Source organism: Dromiciops gliroides, chromosome 2 (assembly GCF_019393635.1).
Source record: "Dromiciops gliroides isolate mDroGli1 chromosome 2, mDroGli1.pri, whole genome shotgun sequence".
Lineage (NCBI taxonomy): Eukaryota > Metazoa > Chordata > Mammalia > Microbiotheria > Microbiotheriidae > Dromiciops > Dromiciops gliroides.
Genome location: NC_057862.1, coordinates 680,928,897 through 680,947,698, shown reverse-complemented (window position 1 = coordinate 680,947,698; position 18,802 = coordinate 680,928,897). Strand labels below are relative to the sequence as shown.

At 39.2% G+C, this 18,802-nt stretch overlaps 1 protein-coding gene across 1 annotated transcript in view; it reads right to left on the bottom strand.

Moving 5' to 3' along the window:
- ADAM28 (ADAM metallopeptidase domain 28) overlaps positions 1–18,802 on the bottom strand; it is a 97,197-nt gene that overhangs the window by 41,820 nt on the left and 36,575 nt on the right. The window contains exons 5-7 of the mRNA XM_043981292.1: positions 18,539–18,615; positions 3,491–3,686; positions 1,195–1,257 (exon numbers count right to left, since the gene is read on the bottom strand). Of these exons, the coding sequence (XP_043837227.1) occupies positions 1,195–1,257; positions 3,491–3,686; positions 18,539–18,615 (336 nt within the window). The remainder of the gene's footprint in view (positions 1–1,194; positions 1,258–3,490; positions 3,687–18,538; positions 18,616–18,802) is intronic.

Sequence of the window (18,802 nt, the reverse complement as noted above, 5' to 3'; positions counted from 1 at the left end):
CAAGAAATGAAGGAGAGAGAGAGAGAGAGAAAGAGAGAAAAAGAGAGAGAATGAGTTTGGAGTTGGTAGATCTGGTTTCAAGACCCAGTTTTGCTACTGGCTGTATGAGTGATTTTGGACCAGTCCCTCTATCTCCCAAATCTTAGATTCCTCATCTATGGAAAGAAAAGTTGGCCTTAATGACTTCTTAGATGCCTTCTGGTTTTAAATCTATGGTTTAGGTAGGTCTTACTCTGAAATAATTGGAGAGATAAAAAGCCAAACATGAAAAATGGGATACACATATTAATGTTTTTTTAAATGTTTAGTTCTTCAGTATGGTTAGGTATTTTCTTCTAGATCATTGATTAAATCATTGATTAGAGAGGTAGTGTGGCCTGGAAGATAGAACACTGTTCTAGGACAGAGGAAGACCCAAGATGAAGTCCCGTCTCTGATAAATACTAGTTGTTTGACCTTTAGCAAGTCATTTATTTTCTCAATTCTATCTTTTGAAGATTGTATATTAGAGAGAAATGATCTATCTGCATCAGGGGCTCCATATACACTACTGAAACTACAGAGCTCCCCATCCCCAAATTTTATAAATCTATATATCTTTATGTATATGTACAAATATACATGTATGTGTACAAACACAGGTATGAATGTAAATTCACATATAAATTGTGTATATAGGCATGTATATACAACATGTGTACATGTATATGTGCATGTTATATTCTATATATTATATTAATTATATATGCATATACAAATATCTATGTATATGTTATCCACACACCCATTGGACAGACATTTCAGTTATGTAAAAGAAAATCAGAATCTGCAGCATTGGGAACCATTGCCAACTGAAAAATCAAAGAAGAGAAAATTAGAATTCATCCATATTTTTATGATGGCAATGGGAAATATAAAGTCAATGGAAAAAGAAAATGAGACTTTGAAAAAAAATCAGCCACCAGTTTTTGGTAGATCCATAGATCATGTAAAAGGAAGTACAGGACTCCAGGCTATCAGCTAATTGTTCAAGTCGACTTTTATCTTCTTAGAACAGTTGGTACCTGGGTAACACACAACCATTACTCATTTCAACTAAGGCAAACCACACTTTTTCTCTACTTCTAAGGAATTGTCTGAGCCACTTTATCTACAGTAGAATTAACTAGAACATTGCCTTATCTGAATACTTACCATTTTGTTATCTAGGACCAAATAATACTCGATATATTTCTTTTCATTCTTGTCTTCTCTTTCCTAAGAAGAGAGATAAGGAGGAAGTTATTAATATGCCATCTTTTATCCAAGCATGCCAATAGCACCATCTGTACCTGTTTATAATTCAAAAAATATATTTGAATGAGTATTTTTTTATAATAAGCATCTATAAATTCCCAGGTCATCTGAGCAACAAGAATGAGGACTAGACATTTTAATTTATCCCCTGACCTCTCAAACTTCTCCAAAACAGAAATTATGTGACAAACAAAACAATTTTAGTTGTCTCCATGCTCTGGGACAGGGCTTCTTAAACTTTTCCCACTCACAGCCCCTTTTCATGTGAGAAATTTTTATACCACCCTGATGTCAAATTTTTCATGACCCCACCACATTCAGTTATATGACCCCATACGGGGTCACAACCCACAGTTTAAGAAGCTAGTCTCTAGTGCACCCAGAATAAAAAAAAAAAAAGGAAAAGATAAAAAAAAAAAAAAACATGAACTGATGCTCACTAGCAATGAACTCATTCACTTACCCATTCCTATACCTGGCTACTTGCAGTGAGGTTACAGACCCATGGACATCACAAACAAAACCTTACCCAAAACTCTAACCCTTGTACCCCAGTCCTCACCTCCCTTTTTCCAGTTCCATGGAAACCTTGCATCCAGACTTTGGAATTTTGCCCTGGCCATTACAGATGGCCAGCAGCCACAACCATTCAAGAACAAAAGCCTGCTAAGGGCATTAACCTAGAAGCACCAGTGCTGCAAAATTCCAAAATTCTGGTGCCAAGTTAAAGAACTAAGGAGCACAGAGAGTGTAACAGGTCACTGGGATAGGGAACAGTAGATGTAAGGAGCTATGCAGTAGTCCACAAGCCTGAGGAAGAAGCACAACTGCAGCCAGTTCTGATCACCCAAGACCCCAAAAGTCTCTTGGGGCAAAGATCTAGGTTGGTGAACTGCAAATTGCCCAGTATGGGAGATGGCTGAGACGCTGTGGTATACAGATTCCAAGGAAACCAAAATCAGAAGGGAGGTAGTCAGGAAGTGAGAGATGGGGAAAATAATGGAGGGGGAAAAAAAGGACTGAAATTACCAAAGATTTTTAGGAAGAAGACTCAAAGATCTTGAACATAAGACAATAAATCAAAAGGGAAATCAGTAACAACAGAAGGAATTTGGCATCTAAATATAGTAAATGAGTTCAGGCATCTATGAACAAATACTGAAAAACAAAGAAAAATGATCCAACTCTCGCTGAGGCAGAAGACTACAATTTGCTCTTCCTTAGTGGTTCAAAAGAGAAATGAGAATGATGAGAGTAGAATTTATTACTTATATAACAAAAATAATGGTAAAAATAGAAAAAATAGAATATTTAATGTTAAGTTTCACCAAAGAAACAAAAAAGAGAACAATAGATCAGGAATGCAAATATGCAGAAATAAATGACAAACTAGAAGAAGAGAAGCAAAAAAATAAAATAAAAAACCCAACAAACAATACAATTAAAGGAAAATATACTTATTATATAAGTAAAACATACTGATCTCAAAGACAGGATATGTGTAGAGACATCCTAAGGATGATAGGTCTCCCAAAAGAACATTACAAAACAAATAAACAAACAAAAAACTTAACACTGCAATGCAGAAAGTAATAGCAGAGAAATTTTGAGCATTAAAAAAAATGAAATATCAATTAAAATGCTTAGACATAAGGCTCTCCCACCTAGGTGATTTCTGCCATTGCCAGGTAGATATTAACCATGGATACCATTTTTCTTTTGTGTCATACTCATAAAACAATGCCAATAGGGGCATTATTATTCTCAATAATGTCAATATGACTTTTTTTTTTTTTTTTTTTTTTTTTTTTTTTTTTTTTTTTTTTTTTTAGTGAGGCAATTGGGGTTAAGTGACCTGCCCAGGGTCACACAGCTAGTAAGTGTCAAGTGTCGGAGCCCGGATTTGAACTCAGGTACTCCTGACTCCAGGGCCGGTGCTCCACCCACTGCACCATCTAGCTGCCCCAATACCACTAACTCTTAAATCCGTTAATAATGGTGATGGTCTAATCAAATAAGCTTCTAGGTTAACTGGCATTTCAGTTGTCAGTTGTGGAGGCTAGAGCAGCCAAGAAAGCTTTGGTAAGTTAAGGTGACCCCGATGCCCTTTAGGGATTGCTTTGGCTGGCTCCCTTTCTGAGTTAAGCATAGAAAAGGGGGAAAAAAGAGAGGGGGATAAAAACACCATACATACCATTCCATTGCTGCCTGATCTCACAGTCTTTTCCAGGAGTGGCTCTCCCTCTTCTACTAGGTCCACTCCACAGGATGTCTCAGGAAAGTTCTGTTCTTGGCTTTCATAAGTATACAGAGCATGCTCTTGCTCTTCCTGCTGTGCCAGTCCCAATGGCTCAATGAAGTACCTTTGGTCCTGATGTTCAAAGAATCCCCTGAAAGACATCAGAGCCAAAGCTTCCTCAAACAGAGATCAATGTTTGGATTTTAAAGAGATATTCTTGACAGGAGTAGGATCTCAGAGTGAGAAGGGACCTAAGTACAATCACCTCATACACAGTAAGGAACTTCCTCTATAGCATTGCCAACAAGTGGAAAGCCAGCCCCTTTCTGAAAACCTTTGATAAAGTACAACTCACAACCTCCCAAGGAAGTCGAGTCATCTTTTGAACAATGTTCATTATCAGGAAGGTTTTGTTTTGTTTTGTTTTTGTTTTTGTTTTATTTTTCTCCACACACGAAGCTGAAATTTCCCTCTTCAACTTTCTCCATTGTTCTTGATTCTGCCCTTAGGGATCAAACAGAACAAAATAACCCTTTTTCTAGAGAACAACCCTTCAATACTTTAAAACAGCTGTTAATTCATGTCCCCCTCCCCAGTCCATCCCTTCTTCAAGATAAACATTCCCAATTCTTTTAAACAAGGCTCAAAGGCCATGGACTCCAGATATTCTGGATCAACACTAATTTGTCAGTGGCCTCCAATGACACTGGAAATCCAATGTACCTGACAAAAGCACATGAGCTAACCTTCAGACTCCAGCCAGGTACTGACATGCAGACCTTTGGCTCTGGGGACTCATCTGTGTGGTGACGAAACCCTCATTTAAAGATGGTAGGCCCCTAGACAATCCACAGCCAGTGACAGATTCCCCACAACTCACCAGAAGTAAGTAGTCATTGTCTGGTTTAGACAAGCCTTGGTAAATGTTCTGCCATTCTAATATCAATGGAAAATTGCTGTTGCCCACCTACCTACTTTTTCCACATATCTTTCCAATGCTTTTGGGTCACCTGTGATGTCAATCATTCTAAAATGGTGGTGGTCTATTATTCACAGCTTATATTCCATTGCCAGGAGAACAGTTATTCAAACACATTAATATCTACAATTTGATTGGTATAGGTACTCCCTCTGCTGATCCAAATCAAGTGATCAAATAAGAATTTCTTAAGGCATGATAATAAACAGGTCGATGAGCAGAAAAGTGAGTATTTGCCCAAGAGATTAATGAGGATGCAGAAGGAACTCGTTAACCAATAAAGTAAGGGTAGATGATACAGGTTACAAAGATACATGTGGCATGACTTCTTAAAAGTAGAATTCTATACAGTAAAATGAAGATTAACCAATGATGTTAAGAAAACTAAGAAAATGACAACAATGAATATGTATTTCCCTGAACTATATGGGGGGATAAAAGATGACTAAAGAATGGATTAGATGACGTCTTGGAATGGATGCAGAGAAGGCAAGGATATTCTTCTCAACCTCTCTTTTCTCTTCCAAAGAGAGGGATTTTGGACTAGAAAGAAAAGAACAAAAATGCTAATAGAAAATTTTATTTGTGAGACAAATAGGGAGATAGCAAAGGAGCACCTCCCTTCAGTTGATGGATCCAAGAGGACCTAGAAGATATAATTTCTGAGCCATTGTCAGGAATCTTTGAAACCTGGAATGGGACAACAAAAATAGCACAGCTTTAGATAAAGGATAATGCCCAGATTCTCAAACGATGAAATATGATGTGTCAATTATAAACCAGATTTGGATTCCTGGGAAATTATTAGCTTTTTTTGGTTCTGTCTTTTCAAGTCAATAGCTTGATATCCTTTGTAGAGAAAACAGAAGTTCAAAAAATGAGAACAATCCTGTTGTCTCTCTGTGTAACCTCAAAATCTACATGGCCCCTTGTAAATATATTATTAGAGGAAAGGTTAGTAAATATTTGGGAAAGGAAGTGGTGATCACGCTCAACATGGCTTCCCCAAAAGCAGTTTACACTCAAGTAATTGGACTTTCCTATTTAACAAGATTGTCAGATTGGTAATTCCAAGGAATGATATAGATGAACTGGACCTAGATGTTAGCAAAATATTTAACAAAGTCTTATATTCTTGTTTTTAAAAATGTGGAGAGCTAGATTTAGGCTAAACAATAGCCCAGTTAGCTGGATCTGGAACTTGTTGAATGGTTAACCCCAAAGAGGAATTATATTCATAATGCAGTTTCAAGTGGGATATATCTTTAGAATGCCCTATAACTGTGAGCTCAGTCAGAAGGTGTTATATCTATCTATCTATATCTATCTATATCTGTATTATCTATGTCTCTCTCTCTCTATCTCTCTCTCTCTATCTCTCTCTCTCTCTCTCTCTCTCTCTCTCTCTCTCTCTCTCTCTCTATCTCTCTCTCTCTATCTCTATCTCTATCTCTATCTCTATCTCTATCTCTATCTCTATCTCTATCTCTATCTCTATCTCTATCTCTATCTCTATCTCTATCTCTATCTCTATCTCTATCTCTATCTCTATATCTATATCTATATCTATCTCTATATCTATATATTTGCAAATTCAATGAAAACCATTGGTCCAATTCTCAGAAGATATAAAGATATGGAAAACAGCATGACAAAATCATCATACCAAATTATCTCTACAAGTTAGAGTGTTAGGTTGAATCTAATAAAAGAAAGGTAAACAGGGAAAATTATAAAGTTATGCCCTTGGCTTTATAGGTTGAAGATAGGGGAGATGGATCTAGATGTTAATTCATCTGACAAAAACAAAGGATGCATTAAATACCTGGGGTAAAGCCTATTCAAAAGTATAGCAGCATAAGATACAACCTTAAATTATCAGATCAAGTCAGTCAGTTTGGCAGTCTTGTAGAATTCCTAAAAGTAAGGAATGGATATATAAAGACTAAAGAGGAAGCCTAAAGAATCACTCCATTAGAATCCTTCTAGAATTAGAGTTCTTTGACTTCAGAGCCTAGTTTTGCCTATCTTGGCATCGCTGGAGTTGAATATAGTGCTTGATAATAAATGTTTGTTGATTAATTGATTGTGAAGGATTTTAAATGCCATTATGAAGAGATTGTGTTTCTCTCTACAAGTAATTAGAGAACCGCTAAAAATCCTTGAACATGGGAGTAAAATGGTAATATACTGATGAATGTAATTATCTCCTTTATGTGGACCAATTTAAGGTGCCCAATAGGGAATTGGAAATGTGAGTATGGAGGCAAGAAAAGAGGTTAGGGCTGGATAGATAGATCTGAGAATCACCTGCATAAAAAGATAACTGAATCCAGAGAATAATAATAATTAAAATAATAATGGAATGTCCAGAAGTTGAATGAAATAGTAGAGAGAAGAGGATCCAGGAGAGACACCCATGGTAAGCAGGAGCAATTTTAAAGAAAATCAAGCAAAGGACAGTGAAGATTGGTCATATAGATAGGAAGAGAACCAGGGAAGAGCCATGTCAGAGAAACCTAGAGAGAAAAGAGTATCAAAGAGAAGAGGATGATCAAGAGTGAAAGGCCATGCATGATCAGGAAGGATGAGGATTGAGGAAAAGCCAATGGATTTAGCTATTAAGACATAACTGGCAGCTTTAGAGAGCACACTTCCTGCTAAATGAAGAGATCAGACGACAGACTCCAAAGAGTTGAGAAGCTGGTGGTAGGAAAGGAAGCCTAAATCGATGTCTTTGCAGATTTGCCTAAATCTGCCTCCTTTTTTTTCTCATTGCTACCAGGTCTGTTTTCTGGGATGAAAAGGAGGAAGCCTAATTCCCGTTCTCCTTCTGTGTTCTTGTGATTTCCAGAGTAACAGACCAGGTAAATGTCTATTCCACTATAGCCCCTCAAACAATTAGGACCTTGGGATTATAGATGCAGAGGTAGAAAGGACTTTGAGTAACATCCAGAATAAACCTCTCAATTTACAAATAAGGGAACTGAGACTAAGGAAGATTGTGACTTGGCCAAATTCACACAGGTAGTATACAGCAGAATTAGGATTTGAATATCCTCTGATATCAGATTCAATATTCTATGCATTATATATCATCTTTCCTCTTTAAAACCAGCATCATACCCCCACAAAATCTTTAAATTAACTCTACCCTGTTCTTTTTTTTTTTTTTTTTGGTAAGGTAATTGGGGTTAAGTGACTTGCCCAGGGTCATATAACTAGTAAGTGTCAAGTGTCTGAGGCCGGATTTGAACTCAGGTCCTCCTGACTCCAGGGCTGGCACTCTATCCACTGCACCACCTAGCTGCCCCTCCCCTGTTCTTTCAAGAAAACTTCCTATGACATAAACTTTTTATCCCCTACAATCCCTCTCACTTTCCTTTAGCATGTTTCAGCTTGTCAATGTTCTTCCTTAAATCTAGCATACAATGTGTGGTACCTATTACAAATAGGGGTCAACCTAAAGGATAATATAGAACAACGGAGGAAACATTTGAAATCCTACCAGGTCCAATTTCATTTAAACTCTAATGTAACTGAGCTTCTTTTTATAAACAACTAAAACAAAATTGAGACCACAATGTCATCTCCATACACAAAGCTGGCTACAAGAAAGCATTTGAAAATTGGCAACAGCCTTCTAGTTGTTGCCCATACGTACCATTCCATCTCCCCCCATGGGCCTTTGTCTCCCATAGTAAATATGCATGCTCCTCAACTCTGCCTTAAAGAATGTCCAGGTTCTGTCCAATTCCAGTTTAAAGGCTAGATCCCATGAAAGCTTACACTAGAATAAATCCAGGGTATTTGGAATCTCTAAATCTATGGTCTTTCCAGTTATTCACATTCTCCTCTTACTGAAATTTTCATTTGACAATAGATTTACAGCCAGAAGGGACTCTGGAAGGCATCAAGTCCAGCCCCTCATGTTGCAGATGGGAAAACTGAGACTTAGAAAGGTAAAGAGGCTTGCCCAAGGCAACCCAGGTGGTGAGTGATCAAGGCAAAATTGGAATCCATGTCTTCTTTACTTTAAGCCCCAAATTCTAACAACTGTGCAATGTAGCTGCCTTTCTGATTTCACAATTAATCTATATTTACTTATCTGTGTGAATGTTGTATTATCCCAATAAAATGAAAGCTTTATGAGAGTAGAGATGATTTATCCCTTGTATTGAAATCTCCAAAGTCTGGCCAAGTACCTCATACACAGCAGGTATTTAAGAAATGTATGCTGGGGACAGCTAGGTGGTACAGTGGATAAAGCACCATCCCTGCATTCAGGAGGACCTGAGTTCAAATCTGAGCTCAGACACTTGACACTTACTAGCTGTGTGACCCTGGGCAAGTCACTTAACCCCCACTGCCTTAAAAAGAAAATAAAATAAAAGAAATGTATGCTGATTTGGATTGGTTGGTTGGTTGGTTGGTTAGTTGAAGGTAAGACCCTTGAGACTAGAGAATGTTTAATCTTTGTCTTTGTATGCTCAGTGTTTAGTTTAGTATTTCACATAATGAGTAGCTAATAAATATTTGGTAAATTGAGTGGAATGAGATGGATCTATGATCTCATCAATTTGGGTACCCCATCACTGGTGCATAGGTTATAATTAATTTGCTCCTCATTATCCACCATTAGGGAGGATTCCTTCCCATGTATTTCTGTGAATTCTGCATATTTAGATTTAGTCAGTATGGTAGAGGTCATCCTTTGGTAGCCAAACTCCTTTCCTATATTTGGTTCTGATGCCTTCTTATCCGTGCTTCCCAATCTATCAATAATTCAGCAGAATTGGGTTTTGAGTCAGGATATTCATGATAGCTGCAGTAGTATGGTAGGAAGAGAAGAAAGAAAAGAAGGGAAAGAAGGAAGAGGAGGAGGAGGAGAAAGAGGAGGAGGAGAAGAAGATGATGTTGAAGATGAAGATGAAGATGGTGGAGGTGGAGGTGGAGGTGGTGACAGGAGTGGTAGTGGTGATGATGGTGATGATGATAAATTTAGGGGTGGAAGAGACCACATAAGACAACTAAAGAAATACTCTCCTTTTACAGAGAAGAAAACTGAGGTCTATAGAAGTGATCATAGATTTATAGTTGGATGGAACCTTAGAGACCACCAAAGCCACCCCCTTCCATTTTACAGAAGAGGAAAATTAGGCATAGGAAGTTTAAATGACTTTCCCAGGGTCAATCAGTAAGTGCCTAAAGCAAGATTTGAAGCCAGAGCTTCCTACTTCCAAGGCCAATGCCATATACACTACTTCCACAATATCTAGTAGGAATAGTAATAGTAGATGTGGCTCTGGTTGGGTAGGGCAGGGAGGCATGGGAAATGAAAGGTAGTAATAATAACAACCAATCTTGTAGTCAACTGGATGGTATAGCATATAAGAGTGTTGGACCTGGAACAGGAAAGACCTCAGTTCAAATCTGGCCTCAGATACCACTTGTGTGACCCTGGACAAGTCACTAAACCTCTGCTTGGATCTGAAGTGTCATGAATGATGATACTCTTTGGTGATTCAGGTCCCAAGCCACCCATTCCTGCCCACCCTGTGTGATTTTGGTCCGCATATTCCTCTAATTCACCAAAGGGGGTCAACATAGTTCTTGAGAGCCTCCTTGTCTTCTCACAGTTTCCATGTGACCAGCCATTTTTTTCAAACATACAACAACCTAAATTTCACATCAATATTAAACAACCAGGCAATTCTTAGATCACAGCCTCAGCAAGCACTACCCCTCCAAAATTCCTATCATATTGGTGACTCACAGGGAACCTAAAGGTCTCTAATCACCCCCAACTTTTTTACACAACTTCCCACAAGCCAGTCTCCCATAACCCTACTTAGCTGATATATTATAGAACCCCATGGTCATGCTGGAATCATGGAAAGATCACTGAGTTAAGGATCAAATTACTCAGATTTCAGTGCCAGCTCTGCTATTTCCTCCCAAGGCCTCAGTTTCCTCATTAGTAAAGTAAGTGAAATAGAGTTGATTCCTTCTAAGATCCCAGCTAACTCAAGGTCCTATGACCTTTAAATGCCACCCTATTCACTTCTAAGCAGTCTCCAAATCTCACATCTAGCTCTCTCCCTTTTGTCTACAAGCAGAGAATGAAGGAATTCTCAAATACCTTGGCAATAAAGCTGTTGTTTAAAAAGAAAAGGAAATAAGCTTCACCTGCTCTGTCATTCAACAATGCGTGGGGTGAACACATCTCTTTCTCAGCACTCACAAATAAACAACCACTGTCCTTTCTTGAGCCTGAAATTATGTCAATCACTTTCCAAATATTATTTTATTTGGCTTTCACTGCTCAGTCTTTACTTTCCTACTCCCCTTGTCAGACAGTTCAAACATCTATCCTTTTGTCATGTGGGAGAGGGATTAGATGGTAATTGTCAGAAAGGGAGGGAGGGCAAATTTCTATTTGATAGAAGGATAAGCTTGCTAAATAAACGGTAAAAAGACCTTCCTGAGGAGCTAATAAGTTACCAAATCATACCCAACTGTGTCTTTAATTAAACATTCCTAGCCCTTTCAAATGATTGTCATATAGTGGATTAAAGATGGCAGAGGAAAGACATTAAACACACAGAGATCCTGCCACAATTACTCCCAAAACAGCAATAAAATAACCCCTGGAGCATCAAAACACAAAAAAGGAGAGGCTGAGATTATTTTCCAGCCAAAGACAGATTAAAGGAGGCTGTGCTGGGCTGCAATCAGAATTCAATCCAGCGATTGCACCAATAGAGACCCTAGGCACACTGTGCCAGAGAAATTTACCCCTGAGCATCCAAATCAGCTGCAGCACCATTGTTTTCTGGAACTAAGCTTATGGTTAGGTAAGAGGTCTGAATGGCTGGCAAGGGGAAATACAGGGTTGTTTGAGATATTTAAAGAGGAATTAAGCTATCCCACCCCAGCAGGAAAGCAGGAAGAAATCTTGAGCAGAGGGAGGCTGAAGTGGGGGAGGGGCACAAGCTCATCAGAGATAAGAACCACAGCATAAAAAGTTTTGTTGGCTGGTTAATTAGCAAGTTGGCTTGAGGTTATCTTCTGGCCAGAAAACAGGCCAGGCAAGAGAAAATCCTGCCCTCCCTCAAACTGAAACACCTGGGACTCTCTGAAACTTGGGACAGTGTAGCTTGGAAGTAGGGCCCGAGTGTAAAAGGGAATTAAAAGTCAAGTAAAATACAGCAAGATGAGCAAGCAAAGAAAGTTGAGAACAATAGAAAATTTCTTTAGCAACAAGGAAGATCGAGGCACACCCTCAGAAGTATATGGCAACCTCAGGGCCCCTATATCCAAAGCTTCCAAGAAAAATATGAATTGATCTCAGGCCATGGAAGTGCTCAAAAGGGACTTCAAAGAGAAATAGGAGAGGCAGAAGTAAGATTTAGAGAGGTAGGAGAAAAAACGGAAAGAGAAATGAGAGCAATGCAGGAGAGTCATGAGGAAAAAGTGAACAGCTTAAAAAGCCAAATGGAAAAAGGAGATGCAAAACCTCTCAGAAGAAAATAATTGCCTAAGAATTAGGATTGAACAAATGGAAGCTAGTGACTTTATGAGAAACCAAGACACAGTAAAGCAAATCTAAATGAATTTTAAAAATAGAGGGCAATATTAAATATCTCTTTGCAACAAACAACTGACTCGGAAAATAGATCCAGGAGAGATCATTTGAAAACCATTGGACTACCTGAAAACCATGACCAAAATAAGAGTTTAGATAGCATCTTCCAAGAAATTGTCAAAGAAAATTGTACTGATATTCTAGAAGCAGAAGGCAAAATAGAAATGGAAAGAATCTACTGATCACCTCCTGAAAAAGGAAAACCTCCAGGAATATTATAACCAAATTCCAGAGCTCCCAAGTCAAGGAGAAAATATTGCAAGCAGCTAGAAAAAAATAAATTAAAATACTATGGAGGTACAAAAAAGGATAAAACAAGATCTAGCAGCATCTACATTAAAGGACTGGAGGGCGTGGAATATGCCATTTCAGAGAGCAAAGGAATTGGAACTACAGACAAGAATCACCTACCTAGCAAAACTGATTATAATCTTTCAGAGGAAAAAAAATGGGACTTCAATGAAAAAAAGCTATTTCAGGCATTTATGATGAAAAGACCTGAACTGAATAGAAAATTTGATTTTCAAATACAAGACTTTAGAGAGGCATAAAAAGGTAAAAGAAATCATCCTACATGGGAAGATAATACTTCTAACTCATAAGAACTTTCTCAGTATTAGGGTAGCTGAAAGCAATACACTTAGACAGAAGACACAGGTTGAATTGAATATGAAGGGATGATATCTGTAAAGCATTTTTTTGTTGTTTATCCTTGGTTTTTGTGGGGCAGGCAGGATGGGGAGTCTTATATCTGGGGCCGGATTTGTGTTTGAGGCATCCTGGGTCCAGGGCTGGTGCTTTGTCCACTGTGCCACCTAGCTAACCCATGATGACATCTTTAAAATAGGGTTGAGGGGTAGGAAGAATGTACTAGGGGAAGGAAAAAGGAAGAGGTGGACTAGAGAGAGGTAGCTCACATGAAGGAAATAAGAAAAAATCTTATAGAGGGGAGGGGAAGAAGGGGAAGGAGTGGGGGAGCGAGTGAACCTTACTTTCATCAGAATTGGCTCAAAGAGGGAATAACATACATACTCAAGTTGGTATAGTAATATATTTTGCACTGAGGGAAAGTGGGAGGGGAAGGAGATAAGGGGGAGGAGAAGAGGGGAAGGAAGGAAGGGCAGATTGGGGGAGGGAGCAGTAAAAAGCAAAACACTTTCAAGGAAGGTGAAGATGTTCTACACAACTGCACATGTATGATTTATATTGAATTGCTTGATTTCATAGGGAGGGTTGAGGAAGGAGGGAGGAAGAAAATTTAGAACACAGAATGAGCTCAAAGACCTTAATCTCATAAGAGTTGGCTCAAGGAGGGAATAATATACACACCCAATTGGGAGGAGTAGTCTATTTAACCCTAAAGTAGCAGGGGAAGAGGATAAGGAGGGAAGGGTGAAAGGAGGGAGGGCAGAGCAGGGGAGGGGATAGTCAGAAGTAAAACATTTTTGAGGAGATTGGTACCTCAGAGCCACATGCTTTGTTCCATAACTCTCTCCCCATGTGAAGTTCAAGGATTTCTTTCATGGTTTCCCTCCCCCCCCTTCCCTTCCCTTGCCCCTAAATAAACTACCATCAGCAGAGCCAAGATGGCGGAAGAAAGGCAGTGAGCTCATGAACTCATGACATGATCACTCCAAAAAACATCCAAATAAGGTCATAGGAAAATGCCCGGAGCAGCAAAACTCACAGAAGAATGTGCTGAAATCATCTTCTAACCAAGAACGGCTTGGAAGGTCAGAAGGAGGGAGAAGTTGTGCTGATACAGGAGTCGGGCCCAACCCCACAGTCACCCTGACACAGATCCAGTCTCAGAAAGTCCTAACCAGAGAAGGAGACCCCCAGAGCCTCAGAATCAGCTGAAGCACCAGTGTCATCTGGAACTAAGCTCACAGTCTGGTGAGTGGGCTGAGCCCTGGGCAGGGGAGAAACTACAGGGGTTTATGCTGGTGCTGAGACAGAACTTGGATTTTACACCCCTACTGAGAACCAGGTGGTAGGCTCGAGTAGAAGTGGTCCAGGTTGGGGAGGGGCACAGGCTTGTCAGAGCTAACAACCACAACACACAAAGCTGGTTGATCGACAAGTTGGTCTGGGGTCATCTAGGACCAGGAAACAGGCCAGGTGAGTTAAGAACCTGATCCTCCTTAATTCATACCACCTGGGACTTCTTTTTTTGTTTGGTTGGTTTTGGTTTTTTTGCAGGGCAATGGGGGTTAAGTGACTTGCCCAGGGCCACTCAGCCAGTAAGTGTCAAGTGTCTGAGGCCTGATCCGAACTCAGGTACTCCTGAATCCAGGGCCGCCGCTCCATCCACTGCGCCACCTAGCTGCCCCCACACCTGGCACTTCTTAAGTTTGGGATACTGCAGCCTGGAAACAGTGCCCCACTTTAAGGAGCTAAAAGTCTAGTAAAAGAAAGGCAAGATGAGCTGACAGAGAAAGGTGAGGACCATAGAAAATTTCTTCAGTAACAAGGAAGACCAAGGGGCACCCTCAGAGGAAGATGTCAACATCAGGGCCCCTATATCTAAAGCTTCCAAGAAAAATACAAATTGGTCTCAGGTCAGAGAGGTTCTCAAAAAGGACTTTGAAGATAAAGTTAGAGAGGTAGTGGAAAAAATGGAAAGAGAAATGAGGGTGATGCAGAAAAGACATGAGAAAAAAGTCAACAGCTTAAAAAGTCAAATGGAAAAGGAGGTACAAAGCTCTCCGATGAAAAGCATTGCCTAAGAATTAGGATTGAACAAATGGAAGCCAGTGACTTTATGAGAAACCAAGACACAATAAAGCAAATCCAAATGAATAAAAAAATAGAGGGCAATGTGAAATATCTTCTGGGGAAAACTGCCAACCTGTAAAATATGTCCAGGAGAGATAATTTGAAAATTATTGGTCTACCTGAAAACCATGACCAAGGAAAGAACTTAGACACCATCTTCCAAGATATTCTCGGGGAAAATTGCCCTGAAATTCTAGAAGAAGCAGCTAAATTAGAAATTGAAAGAATCCAATTAACACCTCCAGAAAGAGATCCCAAAAAGAAAACTCCTAGGAATATTATAGTCAAATTCCAGACCTCTTAAGTCAAGGAGAAAATATTGCAAGCTCCCAAAAAGAAAGAATTCAAGTACTGTGCAGCCCCAGTCAGGATACCACAAGATCTAACAGCTTCTACATTAAAGGAGTAGAGGGCATGGAATATGATATTCCAAAGGGCAAAGGAAATGGGATTACAACCAAGAATCACCTACCCAGAAAAACTCAGCATTATCTTTCAGCAGAAAAATTGGAACTTTAATGAAAAAGAAGACTTTCAGATATCTGTGATGAAAAGACCTGAACTGAATGGCAAATTTGACTTTCAAATACAAGACCCTAGAGAACCATAAAAAAAAAAATGGAGCTGGGGTCATACAGGGGGTGACTGCCTTGTGTGTCTTGTTTCTGAGGCTAGGTTTTGGCTGTGATCCCCCTGGGTCCAGGGGTGATGGTTTGTCCACTGTGTCACTTAGCTAGATGATAACATCTTTAGGGTTAAATTGAGGGGTGAAGGGAATTCATTGGGGGAGGGGGAAGGGCAGAAGCAAAATCTTACATGAAAGTAATAGGAAAAGGCTTATGGAGTGGGGGGAAGAGATGGGAGAGGAGCAGGGCAGCAAATGAATTTTACACTCATCAGAAAAGGCTCAAAGATCTTAAACTCATCAGAGCTGCCTCAAGGAGGGACTAATAGACACACCCAACTGGGTGGAGTAATCTATTTAATCTGGGCAGTAAATGAGCCTAACACTCACCAAAATTGTCTGAAAAACCTCAATCTCATTAGAATTGGTTCTAGGAGGGAATAATGTACACACTCAATTGGGTGGAATAATCTCTCTAACCCTGCAGGAAAATAGGAGGGGAAAGTGATAAAGAGAGAGGGGCAAAAGAAGGAAGGGCAGAGTGGGGGAGGGGACAGAGAGAAGCAAATCCTTTTTGAAGAGTGATAGGATGAAAGAAGATGGATAATAGAACAAGTATCATGGGGAAGGGAATAGGATGGAAGGGAAACAGTTAACAATAGTAATCATGAAAAAGAGAAAAGGGGGAAAAATTGTACAAAAAATATTTATAGCAACTCTTGGTGGAGGCTAAGAATTGAAAATCAAGGGAATGTCCATCAATTGAGGAATGATGGAAAAAGCTGTGTTATATGATTGTAGTGGAATGGACTTGTGCTACAGGAAATGACAAACAGAATCATCCCCGAAAAACCTTGAAAGTCTAATAAACATCAATGTATAGTGAAGTGAGCAGAGCTGAGATGACATTGTGTGTAGTGACAGCAGTATTGTACAATGAGTAATTGTGAATGACTTAACTACTCTCAGCAGTGCAATGATCCAAGACAATCCCAAGGAACTAATGAGGAAGCTTACTATGCACCCCTATAGAAAGAACTGATAAAAAGAATACTTGTGGATTGTACATATATAACCTGATTGTGATCTTGTGGAGGGGGGAGGAGAGGGAGGGAGGGAGGGAGGGAGAAAAATTTACAACTCTAAATTTTATGAAAATGAATGTTGAAAACTACCCTTACATGTAAATGGAAAATAAAATAAATGTTTGTTGAAAGAGAAAAAAACAAAAAATAAACTACCATCTTATTCTAAAAAAAAAATTAAAAAAAAAACACTTTTGAGGAGGAATAAGGTAAAAGAAGATAGAAAATAGAGTAAATATCATGGGAAGGGAATAGGATGGAGGGAAATAGTTATGATGATTGATTATAATGGCAAAATGTATGGTACCTACTTTGCTGGGCTATTATGAAGAAAATTCTTTGTCAAGTTTAAGGTACTATTTATAGGTTATGATGAACAGGATACTATCAGAAAAACGTGGAAAGACCTAAGTGAACTGAAGCAGAGTGAAATGTACTGTATCCAAAATAACAGCAATAGTGTAAGATGATCTGCTGGGAAGCACATGGTTACTTTCAGCTATGCAATGATCTAATATAACTCTGAAGGACTTATGAAAATTGCAATCCATCTACAGATAAAGAACTGATGGTATCTGAAAACAGATTGAAGCATATTTTGTTTTACAGTTACTTAATCTGAAGTTTTTTGTATGTTTTCTCTCACAACCTGGCTAATGTGGAGATGTTTTCCATGACTGTTCATGTGTGACTTGTATTGGATTGCTTGAGTTCTTGTGGTTGGGGAGTGGGAAGGGAAGGAGGAGAAGTTGGAGTATAGAGTTTTAAAAAATTGATGTCAAAATTTGTTTTTACATGTAATTTTGAAAATAAAATGCTAAAAAGAGAAAGAAAAATGATCCTCATATATCCTGGCCTCAAGGCCCTTCACCATCCTGGCTGTGCTCTGGACACTCATCTTTCCTAAACTGAGACATCCAGAAATGAACACACAACTCCAGACAAGGTCAGATGGTACCAGAGAACAGTGGGGCTTTAAACTGCCTTTTTTTATAGAAGAATTTTCTTCCTTCCTTTCTCTCTTTCTTTCTCTCTTTCTTTCTTTCTCTCTTTCTTTCTTTCTCTCTTTCTTTCTTTCTCTCTTTCTTTCTTTCTCTCTTTCTTTCTTTCTCTCTTTCTTTCTTTCTTTCTTTCTTTCTTTCTTTCTTTCTTTCTTTCTTTCTTTCTTTCTTTCTTTCATTCGTTCATTCGTTCATTTTTCTTTTTGCAGGGCAATGGGGGTTAAGTGATTTGCCCAAGGTCACATAGCTAGTTAAGTGTCAAGTATCTGAGTCCGGATTTGAACTCAGGTCCTCCTGACTTCAGAACTGATGTTTTATCCACTGTGCCATCTAGCTGCCCCCAAGAGGCTTTATATTTCTTAATGCAGTCCCAAATCCCATAATTTTGAGGAGTAGGGGAGAGAGCAGTTAACACATCTCACTGTTAAATCATGTTTAGCTTGCAGTCCACTGACACTTCTTCACCTTTCATCAACATGGGCAATGTCAAGGGTGGATTAGTAGCTCCTACATTATATCACCTTTATCAGAGGCTTAGAGCCCTAGGAGCTTGTATGACTTGTCCAAGGTCACACAGCAAATACATTTCAAAGGCAGGACTTAATGCTGACCTTCTTACACTATGGTGCACTGTCTCCAAATAGATTTCTTAAGGGGACATAGAAAAAGTGATCCAACCTCTTCAGATTTATCCCTCAGGGGGCAGCTAGGTGGCACAGTGGATAAAGCACTGGCCCTGAATTCAGGAGAATCTGAGTTCAAATCCAGCCTCAGACACTTGACACTTTGTAGCTATGTGACCCTGGGCAAGTCACTTAACCCCCATTGACCGGCAAAAAAAATAAAAAAGAAATAGATTTATCCCTCAGCCACTGTGAAGAGCTCACCTCAGGCCCTGACAGGTGCTAATACTGGCTGTAGACATCTCCTCATTCAGGACTTGTCCTTGGTAATAGCAGTTTTCCTGGGGGGACAAAAGCGTAAAGCCTATTCATGCTTCCACATGAAACTATTGGATTTAGATTTATAAACAAGAATAAAATATTTTCATGGACCAAAATAAATTTGTAAATAGCCCAGGTTTTGTCTCCCTCTTTGCTCCCCTCCAATCTCTCATCTCCCCACCCAAAAAAAAAAATAAAAACAAAACA